Source organism: Phocoena phocoena, chromosome 21, assembly GCF_963924675.1.
Source record: "Phocoena phocoena chromosome 21, mPhoPho1.1, whole genome shotgun sequence".
NCBI classification, from domain to species: Eukaryota; Metazoa; Chordata; class Mammalia; order Artiodactyla; family Phocoenidae; genus Phocoena; species Phocoena phocoena.
In genome coordinates, this window is record NC_089239.1 from 6,321,154 (window position 1) to 6,339,830 (window position 18,677).

General features: G+C 47.2%; 1 protein-coding gene across 13 annotated transcripts in view; it reads right to left on the reverse strand.

Annotated features, from left to right (window-relative positions):
* Positions 1-3,881: 3,881 nt before the first annotated feature.
* TACC1 (transforming acidic coiled-coil containing protein 1) overlaps positions 3,882-18,677 on the reverse strand; it is a 90,032-nt gene continuing 75,236 nt past the window's right edge. For 11 of the 13 annotated variants that reach the window (XM_065900060.1, XM_065900051.1, XM_065900050.1 and 8 more), the window contains 7 exons: positions 12,278-12,403; positions 9,688-9,764; positions 8,273-8,316; positions 6,908-7,068; positions 6,042-6,148; positions 5,027-5,147; positions 3,882-3,950 (listed from right to left, as the gene is read on the reverse strand). In XM_065900060.1, coding sequence (XP_065756132.1) covers positions 3,882-3,950; positions 5,027-5,147; positions 6,042-6,148; positions 6,908-7,068; positions 8,273-8,316; positions 9,688-9,764; positions 12,278-12,403 — 705 coding nt within the window. The remainder of the gene's footprint in view (positions 3,951-5,026; positions 5,148-6,041; positions 6,149-6,907; positions 7,069-8,272; positions 8,317-9,687; positions 9,765-12,277; positions 12,404-18,677) is intronic. The other 2 variants (XM_065900056.1, XM_065900053.1) reach the window with 1 other exon arrangement.

The following is an 18,677-nucleotide window of genomic DNA, read 5'->3' on the forward strand; positions in this document are numbered from 1 at the left end:
GGGCACTAGGGGGTGGGTCTTCGCTGGAAATTGTTGTTCATACAATCTTCCAGAGGAGATCCTTAGACAGAAGGATCTGTCGTGACCATTCCTTTGCCTTTACTACATGGGAGACTCAAGGTTTGAGTGATAAGATGCTTTCTTCAAATCACTGGAATCTGGAGGCCAGTCAAACCTTTATAGACAGAAGTCTCCTTAAAATACTTCTTTATGAAAATCTTTGAAGAAGATGACCCTATAGACTTTTGGCTTGACATTCTGGGATTCCCAGACTGTTATTTGTTCTTTAATAAGCAGATAATAATCTATCTTTTAAATTCTTCAGAATATATACATCTTTACCCTAAAATACTTTGCTTGAATCATTTAATCCTTCAAACACCTAGTTTCTCTCTTCCCAACAAGAGGATAAAGTAAGAAACCACCCAAGTCCGAGAGCAAGCCTGCATGGTCACAAATCTACAAAGAAGAGACACCGGTGGACAATTCATGAGACGGCTACCAACTGCAGCAAAAAACCAAAGGGAAAACAAAAGGGAGCTTTAGGGATTTTACTCCACTAAAAAAGGACGTGCTGAATCATTTCCAGTTAGTGCACGCAGACTCACCATTGCCTGCTCATCACAACTCCATTTTGAGCTTTAGAGCCGGCAAGTCCTCTGTTACCTTTCAGTAAAATGAAAGTAACATGCTTTCATAAAGTAACATTCAGTAAAATGCTGCTCTCTGGCTGCACTGCGTCGGCCCAGGGACATCTGGGGCGGTTTACTCTGCTGGCTTATAATCAGTCAGTAAGAATCCAAGGCCCGGTACTAAAGTATCTAAGTATTTGTGTGAGAGTTGCAGAAAGTGTGGGACAGGTAAAAAAAGGTAACTGGCTGGAAAGAAGATTCAACTTGAGCCATCCTCCAGAACAAAAGGTAAATCTTCCCTTGGACTCCGTATCAGTTTGGAAGGCTGCCAGGTCCTCAGAGTTTTTCACCATCATGTGCTTCTACACTTCCTAATTTGGGCTAGGTCTGAAGATGCTAGAAGCCACGCAAGCCAACTGGGCTTCTCGGTGTTTCCAGGACGGTTTCACAGAAGGTCTGGGCAGGCCGCTCGCTGGCTTCCAGGAGTGTCTCCAAATAAAGTAAATTTGGGGAGGTCTGACTGTAAATGACTAGCCAACCAAGTGACAAACTGTGCAGTCTGTCTTCCAATAGATCCTCCAATTAAAACACTTTTAGGTAAAGACTATCCATCTATACTTTGGAAAAATGAAAAACTTAGGATGTGGCTCTGGACCCAGAGCCTCAACAGGACCACTCGTGTTCCCAAACCACCGTCCAGGCCAGTGGCTTCCTCTCATTTTCCCTTCATGTTTGTCACAGAGAGTATTACTGTCTAGCTTACGAGTAACTTGGCCCCGCCCATGTTTTGAAGCAAAATTCTAGGCCACATTCTTACTCTCGGGATTACTACAAGTTTCTTTCTCCCCCTTATGTTTTTTAAAAAATAAACAAACATACTTCATTCTGCCCAGTATATTCTCTTGATCTGCCAGCTGGACAAGCTACATGTTTCTTTTTGTTGGAGAAAATCCATCTATTCAATTAGAAGGAAGACCATTTCCCTGTAATGGTCATAGCTGAGAGGCCAGTGGCAAGTATTACTGAATAAGGACCCTTTCGTTTTCCTTGTGCAGCAACTTTACTCCCTAGGGTCTAGTTTTTAGGGGTCTCTTCTCACCAGTGTGCTTGGGAAAGACTGTCGTCGCCTCTGTTTCAACACACAGCTACTTTCTCTTTTTATACACAAGAAGCCTAAAAGAGAGGACTGTAGGTTTATAACAGAGACCCCTATACTAAGCCTTTCATGCGTCAAACAGAGCAATACAAAACAGGTAAACATGGATATGTCACCAAAACACAGCAGCAAAAAGGTTTAGCAACGTTTCTTTCTGCAAAACGCAAAATGAGTTTCTCTAGTCGTGGAGGATTGGAAGAGGCCGCAATCACACTGCCTAGAGACACCTGCTCCTCCAGGGACAGGGTTGTAGCAGGGCACTCACGTCAAACCCGTGACTGCTTTCAGGGCCCAAATGATTGTCACATCACTTCTCCAAACACAGATCATTTCTGTTGTTGTTGGTTTTTTTTGTACAAAATGTTAAGACGGTAGGCTTTAAAATACAGCCTAAGCACCAATTGTGAGAAATGCATATCGGTTAAACAGGACTTCTGGCTTTAAAAGACAATACTGACCTCCCTGGAGCTAAAGATTGCAACCATGTGAACAGTACACGGCTAAAGAAAAAGTCATCTCGAAAGAGCTAGAGCGGGTCTCCACGAGGCACAATTCATTGCTGAAGTTGGGTCATGCAGTAGTTTTACAAGAAAAGTACGAAAACCTACGTGTACTGGAGATAACGTCTATCACCGTGAAGACGCTCAGGGTGTTCAGATTAAGACAAAAGAGTGCTTTAAAACACCTGTGTGGATTTGGTTTCGCCTATCAAGTGGGAGGGGTTCACACGGGAAATTTCCAGTTGGGGGTTAAGGGCCCCACCACTCTGAATGGAGCCCAGGAACGGCCTGAGGAATTTGGTTTTGTGAGTGGGATCTGCTCCCTGCACTCCCCTTCTCCAGTCTTCGAATGGCCTTGGTTTAAAAATATTCAAAACGCACTGATTTTTGGAGTGGCTTGCACGATTTTTCCTGCCCATTTGGTTGAAAATTCTACTATCTTTAAGTTTGCAAGTTTTTTTTTTTTTTTTTGCCTTTGGGGGAAAAATGTCTGAAGAACAATGCATCACACTTGGAAAAATCCAACTTTTGCTTCACCTTACGATTGCTAATGGGGTTAATTAAATAAGACCATCTAAACCTTTGACAAGCAGACTTCCTTTGCATCTTCCAAATAGAGAGATAATAGAGAGCAAATGTCATCGTGGAGCAACAAATGGAAGCGGAGGAGACTGATGGCGCTAGGACAGACTTGCCGAACCCCAGCTGTGAGGGATCCCACAAAGTAGATGCCCTGGGCCTGAGGACTAACTCCAGAGGGGCCGCCTGCATCCAGGCTGAGGAGCATCGAAATACGGGGCAACAGGACACTACGGCCAACAGTCTCCCTCATGTGACACCTGAGTCGGAGGTTATGAGTCACGCCAGACATGGAGTCTGGGGGCTTCACCTCCCCAACCCCCCAAATTCTGAAGTCGGCATTCTGAGAAAGGACTCTGTTTCAAAATAGGGTTTTACATTTATGGAAATATGCCCTCCTGTAGAGAAGTTCTTATTTGATTATGCTTCAGGGAAAAAAACCAAAACAAAACCCAGCAGCATATATAAATATGCGTGCGTGCGTGCGTGTGAGTGAGAGAGAGCACGTGTGTATAAATGGGTACTCAACTGGAAATAACAATAGGCCAAATCATCTCCTCAAATAAAACCACTAATATTGAAAATTAAATGTAAACGATGAAATAAATTTTTAAAAAAACCAGACAGGTGGTGGACAGGATATGGTCCCAAATAGTAGCCATAAAATCATACACTGAACGCACCTGGGGAAAGTAAAGATGACTTTAAAACAAACCAAAGATAGAGAATCCCGCCCAGACTGGGCAGCCCGTCTCACTGAGCCCGACTCACTGAGCCCGACGGGTCCGTCAGGCCACTCGTTCAGCGGCTGCGAAGTAAATCCTCCAGCGGCGCCTCCCGGGCGGGTGCGTCGGCAGCAAAGCGGGACAGGCAGCGGTAGGTATGTGCTTTTGTAAAGTTCCGTGGTTTTTTTTTTTTTCTCTGCAAAGGGGCAATTATTCCTGGATAAGGCAAGATAATCGTGGTCACCAGAGAAGCAGCCAAATGCAGATCTGCTGAGCTAACAGGGGAAACTCAGTCCGTCTTTCCCAGCTTTGCAATCAGCTCGTCACAGATTTTTGTCAGTTCTTCAATTTCTTGGTTCTGAAAGATAAATGATGTGATGATGCAGTCTGTATCCCAAGATAACGGATCACAGTGAAATAGTCCCCAGACTGGCTATACTCCTCCCTAGGCAACCCAACTCAGTGGTTCTTAACTTTTCTACACCAGAAACCCTGTAAAGAAAGGAAAGCTCTATACCTTCTCCCCTGAGAAATGGTCTTGTGTTCACAAAGTTATGCTTACATTGAGTAGGGGGTAAGGGTAATTACTGGCCCTCTGAAGTCTGTCCTTGAAGTTTGTTTGTTAAACTTCCTTGCTATCATAGGAATTACTTGGGGTTATTTGTAAAAAAGAAAAGAAGAAAAAAAAAAAAAGTATCTGGGCCTCACTTGATCCATGAGCATCCCCAGGGACCTGGGATTCCAGAGTCTAAGTATCCCAGGGGCCACTGTCTTAGGGGTTATCAGACTCCACGATAAAAACCCCTGCCCTGGCTGAATGGATGCCACAGGCCTGACAACATGATTGGAGACACAGTAAGAAAAACACTAGAGGCACAGAAAATGAAGTCTAAGAGTCACTAATTAGCAAAAGAATGGGGATCGTTATCACCACTGATTTTTACTTCTATAGCAGAGTTTCTTGACCACATCTGGGCAGGGCCAGTCTCGGTGTGGGGCACATCCTGGGCACCACAGGGTGTTCAGCACCATCTCTGGCCTCTACGCACTAGATGCCTGTAACCTCTCCCAGTCGTGACAACCAAATATACCCCCAGACGTTGCCAAATGTCCCCCTGGAGGGGAAAATTGCGATGAAGGGGGAAGATGGCTTCACATATTATATTACAGAAAAAAACAAAACGGAAAGAGAAAATAGGTAGCTTCGGAGCCTAAGCGTTTGGTCCTCTGAGCTTCAGTTAATGCAACCTCCTCTCTGTACCCTGCCTGTGGCCAGGTCCCACTAATACACCTGGGAGTACCTGTTGCCACCTGAGTCACTTCCCAAAGGAGCTGGAGTGAAGCGTCTGCGCAGAGATAAGCCCCTTTCATCCAGACGACATGGGAGCTGCAGCCGAGGAGGAAAAACAAAGGTCTCGGTGGGTCCCCTCTTACCTTCTGCTGAAGGGCCCTTTCCAGGGACTCCACCTTCATCTGCTCTTTCCGGAGCCCTGCGTGGAGAGCGGCGCTCTCAGCCTTTGCTTTTGTTCGAACCTGAGCAATCTCCTCATTGGCTCTGTTTATGGAACGAAGGGACAAAAAGCACATGGTTTGTCATCAGTTGTGGCTCACGACTGGGATGCTAACCGCTGACGCCTGTGACACAGAACTAGGAGAACTGACTCCACCATAGAGGAAAAAGAGGAATTGGTGAGCTATGTAATTCAATTTTAATTTATAAAAATTCAATTTACACACAACTGCTAAGGAGATTTCCATGATGCAAACCAATGGCAGAATCAACCTAAAAGGCACACGGGACCCTTCAACATTCACATGCCACCAGAAAACAGAATCACATGACAGTTTCTACAACAATCTTAGATTTTTTTTTAACCCAGTACAATAACAGGTAGGATCTCTGTGGATTAACACAGCCAATGAGTCAGGATACTAACCACTGGCATCTATGAAACACAGACCTACAAGCAACTTTATTAATTAAAAATCTCCATTAAAAAAGGAGATTCTCACATTTAAAAAATGGTAATTATGTGACATGATGGCACATTAGCTAACTCTATGGTGATATGTATGTAAATGTATCAAATCAGTGTTGTACACCTTAAACTTACACAATGTCTTATGTCAATTATAGCCCAATACAGCTGGGGTGAGGGGAAAAGAAGGGGGAAAAGGATGTCTGGGAGGATAAAAGAATGATTTCCTGGGGTGAGGAAAGAGGTGGGAACCCATTGGGAGGGGGAGAGAGTGGGAGGGAGAGACTGTATTTTTTTATTCTTTTTAATGTCTGAACCTTGTGTAGAGTCCACCTATTCAAAAAACTAAATAAGACACCCAGGTACACACACGTGCCACCTGGAATTGCAAAGTAGTGATTTTTTTTTCCTCTCCTGTCAATCTTCCCACAACATCACGAAAAGTGAAATTCTTATGCACAAGCTCTTACTTGTCCAGTTTTTCCTCCGCGTGGATTTTCAGGGCCTGGTACCGCTGCTCCTCTTGTTTAACTCTGGCTAAGTAATCCTGGGCACATTTTTTCAAGGCTTCTTCATTCTGTTCCCAAGTGACAATTTAACATGAAAGAAACAAGTCATTTTGTTTTCCTTCTACTAGTAGCATACCACATATCGGGGTTTTCATTAAAAAAAAAAAAATGAAAAAACCTAATACATTCAGATGCCTCCAAATAAGACTCCATGGTAGTTTGAAACAGACACAAATAATTCTCACTGAAGAAACTGTAGATAACTTCTTCATGTATTAACTTTCAAGTCATACAGTAAGTTACACTGACACACCTGCTCTAGGAAGGGCAGATATTCAAAACTGAAGGGCAATCTGATCCCCATTTTAGACAAACCGGACAGTCATTTTTATGGTTAATATGAGAGAAAAAAAAAAGTGTTCACTGCTATAAATGTGTCTTAGTGATGGTGTACAACCAGATCAAATCAATATGCCCACTTACACTAAATTTGAAACTTTACACTTACTTTCTTCCAGAATATGCAGCCTGTATTTTTCAGTGCTATGGCTTGACTCCCTTTTACTTTTACTAACATTAAATTGGTGAATAATCAAAAAGAACATTTCTAGAATTCTCCTAAGTCTGAGGGTCCCACGGTTCTCACACTCCATGCCACTCTGGTCGTGTCCAAGGCTCCCTGACCTGACCCAGGGGAGACCAAGACATGCCACCCAGGGGCCCCGATTCCCTGTTTCTAGGCCACCTGCACCTCTGGCACGTGCGTTTGAAGACCCATTATCAAGAAGACACACCACCAGGGAGGCAGAAGGCAAAGGACGGGCTACCTTCTTGAACCCTTCCAGGACGCCTTTCAGGTTCTCGTATCTCCTGAATAGGTCGGAGAGGGACCTTTCCACCGAGTTTAGGTCGGCCAGGGCCTGCTCCTTCTCCATGGTCAGCTGCTGGAAGCTCTTCTGAGAGGTCATACTCGTCCTCTGTTCATCTTCTGTGAGTCATGATCAGAAGCAACGCACGTTCTCTCAACACACAGCGCACAGCCGCCCTCCCGAGCCACCAGGCAGTACGCTGGGTCGGGGAACCCAGCAGGTAAGGTAACAAAGGTTCCACCCTCAAGGACTGACTTTCTGGCGGGGGAGACATGGTGACAACACAGCCGGGAAAGAGGGGTGAGCAGTCTCTGCCAGAGGAGAGATGGGAGTGGAGACCCAGAGGAGCTCAGGGCGTGAGCCGTGCGTCTACCCAGGCGTCAGGTGATGCGGACGGCAGAAAAAATCATCTCGCCGCCTAAGTTAATGCAGGAAGACCTGACTGACTTAGGGAGTCGGTCCTTACAACCGAGGCTACGAGAGATTCTAAATGCAACGCAGGAGGGTGAAGCGCTGTCCTTCTCTAAAGGCATCGATGGGTCTGGCGCAGGGAAAGCACCACCTGCAGCGCAGTGAGGCCGCCGCTGCGTAGAGCAGAGACGTCCCCCCGGGGGTACGAAGGACGAGGTGAGGCCGCCCACCCTGGTGCTGGAACTCGAGTGTCTGCCGTCCTCTAAAAGGAACCTAACGACAGTGGTCCCCATTATCTGCAGATTCCCTGCTCGCTATTTCTATGTGTAGACCCCAAATCAGTAGGTGTGGTGCGCCCCCGGCCGTTCGGGGACACGCGTGGAACGGCAGAGAACTGGAGTCACCTGCCGGGCACGTTCTCGGCTGAAGCTGGACAAGGCGATGCTCTGCCTCGTTTCACACTGCAAACAAGTGTCCTTTTCAGTCTACTCAGGGCCACGTTTTTGGCATTTTTGTGCTTCCTGTTGGGGATTTTGAAATGGGCCCCAAGCCTAGACTGCAGGGCTGTCTCGTGTCCTAAGAGCCACAGGGCTGGAGGTGTCTTAGGGGGAAAACACGTGTGAGATGAGCTCTGTCCTGGCATGAACTGGCATGAACTGGCCGTGAGCTCAATGTTAGAGTCCACAGTACACCTTAAATAAGGTGTCTTTAGACAGAAACACCCATAAGGCAAAGCTTTCCTGAGGATCAATGATTCAGTATCGGCTAATTCAGTGTTTGGGAAACTTCATCAACTACTGCAAATAATAAGAATCGCTTGTATCTCCGGGATGGACAAACTGACGTTTATATTCTGATTTGAAGATCACCTTTGGATCCCATGGCTCGTACCCTAGAAGAAAACTTCCTTACCGATCATTTGGGCAATGGTCTTCTCATACTCAGCCACAATTTTCCTTAAACAAACAAACAAAAACTCTTATCAGAAGAGAATTTTATTAACAATGGAAGCTGGAGAAAGGCTGCCCCAAACAATTAAACACGTTAACATGTGCTGACAAACTCACATAACCCAGTTACCTGCTTTGGGGCTCTCCTTTTTTTACGCTTAACCTAAGATTTGTTAATGTTCAGAAAAGTTTTTCTTGAGATTTTGTTTAACCAGGTTTTTGTTCTATTTACAGAAACAACTGCCTTCACCTTTTCTTTGCACTTGTGTGAATGACCCCAAGGCAATACGTGAATTCTGCTTAGAGAAGTGAATCTTTTACAAAATAAGTTAATGACACTCTTGGGGCTCTTCCTAAGAGACCTGACCTGAGTTCAGGCTTCCCCTGGCCCCAAACCACTCTTACAGGTAGTGGGTCCCCTCTGATTCAGATCCGGGTTTTATTTGATTGTCCTAATTCCAGAAGTATTTTAGTTATTCAAAGAGGTTTAAAGATCGCCCTGTAGTGTTAACCTTTCTTTTAGGGAAGTGCAGTGCTTTCCTGATCCTGCCCCGTGACGGGTGCCCCTCCCTGTGACCTCATCCCCCATCGTGAGAAGTGACCACTCCCCCGCCCCTCACGGGTGGCGCCCATCACGCTGACCCTGCATCCAAGTTCTTACGATGGCTGCTGTAAGCTCCCCAAGGTCAGGGGCCGTGCCGTCCTCCCCACCATGCCAGCACAGGGACTTACACCCGGTAAATGCTCAAAAAACCAAATAATACAAGAGCCACAAATTAGAGTGGACATATTTAAAATGTTTCTTAATCATTCAAGTGCCGACTGCACAGTTTATAAATTATTTATGCTCCCCAGTCTTTGATGCCATCTTTGGTTTTTTCACAGCTCCTAACTCTAGGGAGTGAGCAGCAAAAATAAAAAGATTTCAGTGTAAAGTCAGTTTTGTTTCCTGTTAACATGCTTTTTATAATCTATTCCGTGGTTGTGAAATCTGAAGCTACCACGTATAATTCGTTTTAGAAATTACAGTGTTTCCATAATTGAGTACGTCAATAAATCTCTGTATTTCTGTTATTATATCAAATATCAAATGGATATTTTTGCACAAATTGGTCTTTTCAAAAGACAAGAACTATGTGGGTTCTGCTTATTTGCAATGTTCTGAACAAGCCAAAATGAGCTACAGCATTTGAATACAATAACTGGTCGGCAATCCTCAGGAAATGACACCATCAGTCACAAATTAAGGTGCAAATAGCAAAGCCCTCGAGTTCTCAACAGCTGGTTCTGTGTAAGCAAATACTGTCATCACTTCCTTTGTATTAAATCTAAAAATGCATAAAGGTACCCACCCCTCCCCCAAACCTCCAGTCTAACCTCATCTCCAAGACTTCTTGTCGGGTTTCTTCGTATTTTTTCTTCCATTCATTTGCTTCCATCTCTTTAGTGATTATCTAGATTATAGTGGAGATAAAGCTTGGTTTTACCTACTCAATGTCTTGAATTTAAGACTAGAGCCTGAAAACAACCAGGTCCATCTGAAGGCAGTCAATCTACATTAGGAATAGTAAACCCCCACCACCTGTGTATAATGCTCACGACACTGGGGAGATGCTCTCGGCTGCAGAGAGGCTGGAACGTGGTCACGTGGTCACCGGGATGAAGGTGACCAGAACCTCTCCCAGGAAAGCTGCAAGTGGTTATTACCATCTCTGTAAACTCCAGCTCGGTCCGGGGTCTGGCTAGCGGCCCAGAACCCTGCTGGGTCGGGACGCCAACAGCTGAGCCATTTGTCTGGTGGAGACTCATCTTAACCAAGGGCGACGCCAGAGCGCCAATTTAATTAGGCTGAGAAATGAAACTGCCACCAAATCAGAGTGGGGGAAGTTGGCCTGAGCGGACAGTCTCATTCTGCAGAGATTTCGGATTGGGTCAGAATAGGGCCCCGAAGTTCCTCCGGGCAGAGGCCTCCATCTCACTGTTGGCAAGATCTTACTCGCCGGACCAGAACCCATATTGCTGCGTTTGGGAGGCTCGTGCTAACTGGAGAGAAACACTCTAAATTCAAGGCCTCAAACGCCATTTGCCCTGCACAGAGCTCAGATGGGCACCTATCGTTCTCCTGTGACTATACTTCTCTGTGCTTCTTTCTAGTTGGTACAATCTTTATTTTGGTGCCATCTATCAGGATCTCAAGAACTAGAAGCCAACCTGTCTGCTTCAGGGGATCAGGCACATCTTCGATGCACCTGGTGGTCCTCTTAGAGTTTTAACTCTCAGGAGAAAGAAAAAGTCATTTTTCTCATTTACAGGATTTTGTAGGGGCCTCCTTACCACAGCGCCTGTTTTGACAACAGGACTAGCTGACACTTATTGCTATGTTTTAACAGTTCCAAAGACCTAGGTCAGAGGTACTTAACCACTCTCATTATATTATAAAAATTAAGTCGCTACACCGAGGGAAGTACCTTCTTAAAAAAAAGGTGGAATCATCAAGAAACACACAAACCAAACACATAAACTACAGCAGAGAAACACAACAGAGGAGGGAGGTAACTAATGGCACCTAACAGTATCTTTCATATTTTCCAGATCACCCAGGAAAGGCCTAGCAGAGATCTATTTTGAACAGAAGATGTTCAATAAACACGATACAGGGATTCGAGAGTTGAGTTCTTTAATTTAAGAATGGATGAAGGGATTATAGGCATTAAGATGTGAGAGGAAGTCTGCTGGGGACTTTTGGGAAAGTCCTAAAAAAGAGGACTTTGCTCCTAAAGAGAGGTGAATGGCAAGAATTAGACGTTTTCTAATGCTAGGCATTGATGTCTGCAGTGTGAAGTATGGAGCTGCAGCAGCCATCTTAGGACCATGAGGGGAGCTGACCTATGACATTGAAGGGGACAGGCCAGTGCACTGAGGATGAAATGGCAAGAACTTAAGTCCCTGATGACCCAATTTGGCTGTGGGACACTATACAGATGTGAAAAAGAAGTAGGCATGCGGGCTTCCCTAGTGGCGCAGTGGTTAAGAATCTGCCTGCCAATGCAGGGGACACAGGTTCGAACCCTGGTCTGGGAAGATCCCACATGCTGCGGAGCAACTAAGCCCGTGCGCCACAACTACTGAGCCTGCGTGCGGCAACTACTGAAGCCCGTGCGCCTAGAGCCCATACTCTGCAACAAGAGAAGCCACTGCAATGAGAAGCCTGCGCACTGCAATGAAGAGTAGCCCCCGCTCACCACAACTAGAGAAAGCCTGCGCACAGCAACAAAGACCCAATGCAGCCAAAAAAATAAATCGATAAAATAAATAAAATTTTAAAAATAATAATAAATAAATAAATTTATAAAAAGACAAAGAAGTAGGCATGCATTAAATACTAATATGGAATGATCACCATGATGTATTTTTAAGTGAGAAAAGCAAGGTACAGAATGGTATATGCAGTATTCTACCATTTGTCTAAAAGAGGGAAGAAAAGACACGTATATTTATAATTGCTTGTTTCTGAATAAAATAACTCTGAAAGGAAAAAGAAACAAGAAAAAAAAGAATGGATGAAGGTAGGAAACAATGTTACATTCCTGCAAGTCTAGAATTTAAGAAACTTTTAGGCAGGAGCATATATCCTCTGTGAAATGAAGGTGCTGATTTAGTTACATACGTGGGTAAAGTTGGCAAAATGCGACATGTAAAACTTCAGGGCTAAAAGATAAAGAAGTGCACAAAAGTTCTCAAGGATGTTTCCAAGCGTCAGCTTTGCCCTCTGGATACCAGGAGGCCAGGAATCCAGCTCCAGCGAGGCGTTTTACAGGGAGCCCTTGATACGAGCTACAGGTGGAGGAAACAGGGACTTCCAGCCAGGGAGAAAGAACTCAAGCCAGCAGAGATGGAAGCTACCCACTGGCACACGGGCTTTACAAAGAAACGGAGCCAGAAGTGGATGCAGCGAGGAAGCCTTTACCTCTTCTCGTATCAGGGTGAGCACGGCGGTCTTGTCTGATTCACTGAGGCAGATGCTGTCCAGCGGGCTCTCCCCTCCACAGGCCACAGACACAGGGCCCTTCTCCCCCAGGGACTCCAGCAGTGCCTGTTGGGGGAGAGGGCACAGGTAAGACGTCCACTCCTCAGCTTCTAAACCCCAAATATCCTCCGATAACTTCCTCCTGAAGAAACTGATCACACCCTTTAAAAAACACGTTTGAAGGGGAAAAAACAGCAGGGGAGGCTTAAAAAGAAAACACCTAGTTACAGTACGATCTGAAGGAAAACCCGTTCTAACGAATATCAGGGAGGTCTTAGCTTCTGTTTTAACGGACGGCCTAGAGAAGTTTTCTTCTCATCCAAAAAGGAGACAGTGTAATTATAGAGGTCAGTTACCAGAGAGTCATGTGCATAAAAGAGAAAACCATCTGTGGTTAATGTCTCGTGAACCTGTGGATCTCTGGGGATGACGTGTTCCATGTAAATAAATTCCCAGGAAAGTGTCAACCTTTTTACATATAGATGCTTTGTGTGTACTATTATTTGGCCACTTTGGATGGAAATGTTTCTAAAATGACTTTCAGGCCTAAGCAGGTAGAAATGGCAAATATATGTGAACTCTGACCCCACCCCGGGATGATTCAGGATCACAGGGAATTTCAGTGGCCCCGAGGGCTGGCATGCGGAGACCCAGCGATGTTGTCACGTGCACAGACGCCAGGGTCTGGGCTGCATTTCCATGTCCTGGGTCTTCCCGACACTGAGTTTTCAGTTCCCTTCCATCAACATGTCACCTTCTGAGGTGCCAGCTTGATTTTTGCCATAAACCTGGGTTCCTGGGAGCCACATTCAGTTAGGATTTTGTTTTTCACAAGAACGTGGGCTTTGTACCATTTTTTTTCCTAAAAAGCATTTTTGGGGGTTATTTCCTCTCACCTATGTTAACTTTTTGTATAAATGGGGGAAAAAGCTGATCTAATTAACACCCAAAATGCCCACCAAGGTGACCTGGGAATCTTTTTTTAAAAAAATTATTAGAGTTAGGGTTAGGATTAGGGAATAATCTTAATAATCTTCAATGTCAGCATAACTGATCAATTAGCTACTGACTGTCATCAGTCGGGCTCTGGTATCTTGTTTGAATCGAGCTTGAACAGGAAGTCCAAGGTCAATGTAGACCAGTGGTTTTTAAACTTTTCAGGGTCATTATGGACTCACCCTCTCTCTAGAAAATGCTCAAGAACATGCACATAAATTTTACCTAGATCTTCACTGCCCTCAGCCAAGGGTCCAACAGACAAACCCCTGGCTGAGGCCACAGAAAAGGGAAAATGCAAAAGCCACGAGCTGGCAGTGCCCGTTCCAGCACCATCTGGGGGAGGCCAGCCCACCATGCTGACAGATGCCCGAGGCCCCCCAGAAACACCTTCTATCCTGGGGGAGCTCCATCACCAGAGCCAGAAGCTACTAGGGGCTGGCAGCCCTAAAATGGCCCCCAGTGACCCCACCCCCTGTCTGAGTCCTTTTGGGTAGCCTCCTCCCCTTGAGTTAGGCTGGACCCAGTGACCCCCATCTAAAGCACAGAAAGTGGTAAGTCATGCGGTGTCACTCGTTGACAGAGAGGCTCCGGCTGTGAGAAGATCTGTGGAGAGGCCACGTGGCAAGGAACAGCCATCTCTGCCAACGGCCAAGGGAGACAGCTTGGAAGCAGATCCACCCAAGTTGAGCCTGGAGGTGACCCCAGCCCTGGTCAGTACCCTGAGAGCGGCTGGGGAGAGGCCCCGAGTCAGAGGCACTCAGTGAAGCTGCCCCAGGACTCCCGACCCAGAAAGGATGAGATCATGATCGTCTGCTGTCGGTCGCTCACACACTGGACATCTGACTCATCCCCCCACCTCCCATGCCACGATGCCCATCAAGACTCCTCCCAACTGTCCCGCTTCCCGTGTAACCTGCCTACTAGGTCCAGCCCACACATTTGGTTCATCTCGTCACATTTCCGATTCTAAATTATTACATTTTAAAATCAGTCTTTTGTTTTAATTATTCTAAATCAGAATCCCTAAGACAAGGCAACTCTGGGAAGCTGATCCCCTGTGCCTTCCATGACCCTCGTGTTAGCGAGGGTTTGGGAAATAAGCCAAGTTTTCTTAGTAAGGGAAATAGTGTCTGTTCTGGAGGTCTGCATCTCATTCATCCTCGAGAGGATAAATGAATTCAGTCCGCCCACTTGTTTAATGACTTTGCTCTAACAAATGAGGTGTCTGGAAGGGGCAGCGTTCCGAGCTGGAAGATCAGGCCTTAGATGGGGACAAATACACCTGGACGAGTGGCTCTGCAGCCGGCAGCTCTCCCAGCCACTCCCTCTGCCTGGCTGTACACCACAAGCCCCATGGCTCAAAATGCAACAGCTCTTATGAGGAATTTATAGCCGTGGCCTATTTTAGCTGCCTTTTCCAGTCCTCTAGGATTTATTTAGCTTTTTACATTCCGCAGTCCTTTATACTGTTTATCAAACAGCACAGAAAGCCTACAGAATCTACCATCACCAATATCTGGCCTGACCATCTCTTCCTGGGCTGGGCAATCTAGTACGTGTTTAATAAAGATGCTAAACCAATCAGATCAATCACATCCTTCCAAAAGGGTCCTGCTTCACAACCCCTGGTCTTTCTCCCTGTCCCACAAAGCATTCACCCTTGAGGACCCACAAAGACCTGTCTGCAGACAGTGGGACCCAGGGGAGTCTTGGCTGTAAGTTCACAGTGAGCGCAGATGCCACAAAGTAATTCTCTGCTCACATCCTTGCGATGAGAGAAATCAGGATCCCTAATCTGTTAGGCTCACCCCATTTGTCCTTGAACCTGTTAGAGCAGTGTCCCCCCTGCCACTTCTAACGGAGACACACTGGAAAAGCCAAGTGAACTCAACTTTTAAGAAGTTTAAGATTTCTTTGAAAAAATAGAAGATTGACTCCTAAGTGAAAGATGCTGTAGACCAGCAGCTGAAAAGAGAGATGACCATCCTCCCATCTTTGATACTTGGCCCTGGCCGCCCCCTGGTGCTGGGCAGAGACTGCAACACGAATGCCCTTCAGAGCAACACCCAGAGGCATACAGAGGCACAGGCTAGACTAAATAGACTTCTTTTTTCTTTTGCGGTACGCGGGCCCCTCACTGTTGTGGCCCCTCCCGCTGCAGAGCACAGGCTCCGGACACGCAGGCTCAGCGGCCATGGCTCACGGGCCCAGCCGCCCCGCAGCATGCGGGATCTTCCTGGATCAGGACACAAACCCGTGTCCCCTGAATCGGCAGGCAGACTCTCAACCACTGTGCCACCAGGGAAGCCCTAAACAGACTTCTTAGTCAGTGTTTTGAATATTGCAAGTTCTTTATGCAATGCTGATTCAGCGTTCTAAGGAAGTAGAAATTAATTTACTTCTGCAAGTTCAACTGGAGTTACCGTTCAAAGATGACAACCCAGGACGTGGTCTTTGCAGGGGGCTCTGGAGACAAGGCTTCCCCCATCTTCTCTCTCCCGCTCTCCCCCAGCTTTCCCACCAACGTCACACCACCACACAGCAGCTCAGGGCTTTCTGGCTCCGCCTTGCACATTACCCCTTCCCCGCATCTTCACAACCCCCCTGCCGAGGCAGGGAGGTGGGGCTAACTCTGTGGATGAATAACCGGGAATGTGCAAGCGTAACTGGGGCGTTTCAAGAACGTGGGTAAACCTCCCCAATCTGCAGACCAGTGCCTGGGCCCCTCAACACAGACTTCGACCATCCCTTTGCCATTTTTACACACAGAAAAGACTAGACGACGCTCCCACAGTACCTGGAAAACGTCACAGGAAACTGGTTTCCCTAAGGGCACGACCAGGCAGTTTGGGGAGCGGAGGGTGGAGTCTCATCCTTTTGTGGGAAGGACCCCCTCCCACAGATGCGGGGGACACTTCACTACTTGCAGAATGGTGGCCTCAGTGGCTCCTCAAAGTGACTGTGCCATCAGCCACGGTGGCTGTGCTGGGAATGATTACAAGACCTGGCTCCCAAAACAGTGATTCTGTCAGGAAACCACCGTCACTGCTGTGTAATGCCCCTGAGAGGGGACCACGCTCCAAGTCCCTGACCCCTGTGTGCATGTCCTCCTTCTGCCCGGCGCCCACGGCTCCCTCGCCCACCCTTACGTCCCTTACTCTGTGTCCTCCAGGGAAACACCATGGGTCGCAGTCCAGTGGTGAGTCACGAGAACGGTTACTAGGACAAGCAACATGCATTAAAATAAATGAAACAGAATAGAAGATATCAGAGTGAGCCACATGAAGAAAGGCAGATACTGTTCTGTGCAATTTGTTCGATAACGATACAAACGCGTGTGTTGAGATGTGTCACACGTTCCTACGAGCCAGGATGCAAAGTGTATTCTTACTTTGGATCCAGGTTCAGAACGTTTCTGTCACAACTTCACCGAATCCTTCAGCTTCAACTATGTCCTGTGTCCTAAGGGCGCTCAGATCTACTGAAGCCAACCTTGACTTTTCCTGAGCTCACGCTGTGTGCTTCTCACTGCCTACAGGAAATGTGAACCGAGAAGCTGGTCTCACAGATGTCTCAAAGCCACACGTCTAAAACTGAACTTCTGCGATTCTGCACCTCCTGTGTACTCCTGATGTACTTACTGGCTCCTGCGTTCAGCCGTGTTCACTGTGGTCGGTGCTGGGGTACAGGGGCCGGCACACAGTCACGGTCCCAACCCGTGGGGCAGGCGGGGAGAAGTGAACCAAAGCCCGTTTGGCTGGGCAAGGGTCTGGCGTGGGAAGGAGGCAGGGGTGGTGTAGAAAGCCGCGGAGCCCACAGCAGAGTCTGAGCTCAGCCTAAAGACAAGGGAAGCCAACGAAAGGGTTTAAGCAAAGAGGAACAACTCTGGCTGATGGAAGAGGAGGACAGAATAGCCTCGGGAACAGGGAGATTCATTAGGAAACTGCCACCGTGCTTAAAACGACCGGTGGGGCTTCCCTGGTGGCGCAGTGGTTGGGAGTCCGCCTGCTGATGCAGGGGATGCGGGTTCGTGCCCTGGTCCGGGAGGGTCCCACATGCCGCGGAGCGGCTGGGCCCGTGAGCCATGGCCGCTGGGCCTGCACGTCCGGAGCCTGTGCTCCGCCACAACCGTGAGAGGCCCGCGTACCGCAAAAAAAAAAAAAAAAAAAAAAAAACGACCGGTGGTGGCCATGGGCCGGACAAAAGTAGATGGATTTACAACATCTGCTTTCTGGACGTGGACACCACAGACCCTACGTGTGGGAATACAGAGGACGGGGGAGTCCAAGAGGACCCCAGGGTTGTGGCTTAGACGACGAGGTGGACAGCGGTGCCACCTGTCGAGACGAGGCCCCTCTGGGCTTGGTCATCAGCAACGCCGACCACTCAGATGTTCAAGGCGGAAACCTCGATGGCCTTCAGCGACTTTCTCCAACCCCCACCTCAGCCACCACGTGCACCCCGGGAGCCACCAAGCAGTGATGGTTCTACCTGCTGAGCCCCAGCCTCTGTCCCATCCTCTGATTTACTACCGATCATGATGCTTCCTACTTCAACCCCCAGGAGAGTCCTCTGCTGTGCTTCCATGAATTCCAAGCCTCCCGGCGCGATGTCTAGGGCCCCAGTGGCCTGGCTCTGACCCACCGCACGCACAGTAGCCTCCGATCACGTGAGATTATTCATCCCTACAACTCCTCATAAAGCACACGCTTCGTCTCACTCCCTGTCTTTGCACAGTACAACTCTCCTGCCCAGAACACCCTTCATTGCCTCATCTACCTGGCAAACCCCATTCTTCCTTTAAAACTTAGTTCAAGTGAGGAACCCAGAAGACCCCACCTTAACCACGTGATCAGTTAATTCCACCAATAGTGGGATGCACTGATACCCATGAGGTCCCTTCTGATGCATTCGTGCCAAAAATGCGTAAACTGAATTTAATCATGGGGAAACACTCGACGAGCCCAAACTGAAAGATATTCTACAAAACAGCTAACCAGCGCTCTTGAAAAGAGCCAAGGTCCGGAAGGACAGAGACAGACTGAGGAACTGTCACAGATTAAAGGAGATTGAGAACACAGGCACTGAACGCCTTGTGGGGTCCTGCCCCGGATCCTGTGCCAGAGAAAGGACACTAGTGGGGGTAGCTGGTAAGACCTGCATACGGTTTACAGACCAGACAATAATACCGTACCAGCGTGTACTGATTCTGATTACAGGAGAGGTTAAAGTTGGAGGAGCATGGGTGCAAGAGTTATAGGAATTCTTTGTGCTATTTTTGTAAGCCTGAAAGTTAAAAAGAAATAAAATTGTTTTTAATTAGCTCAAATCCGGCCTTCCT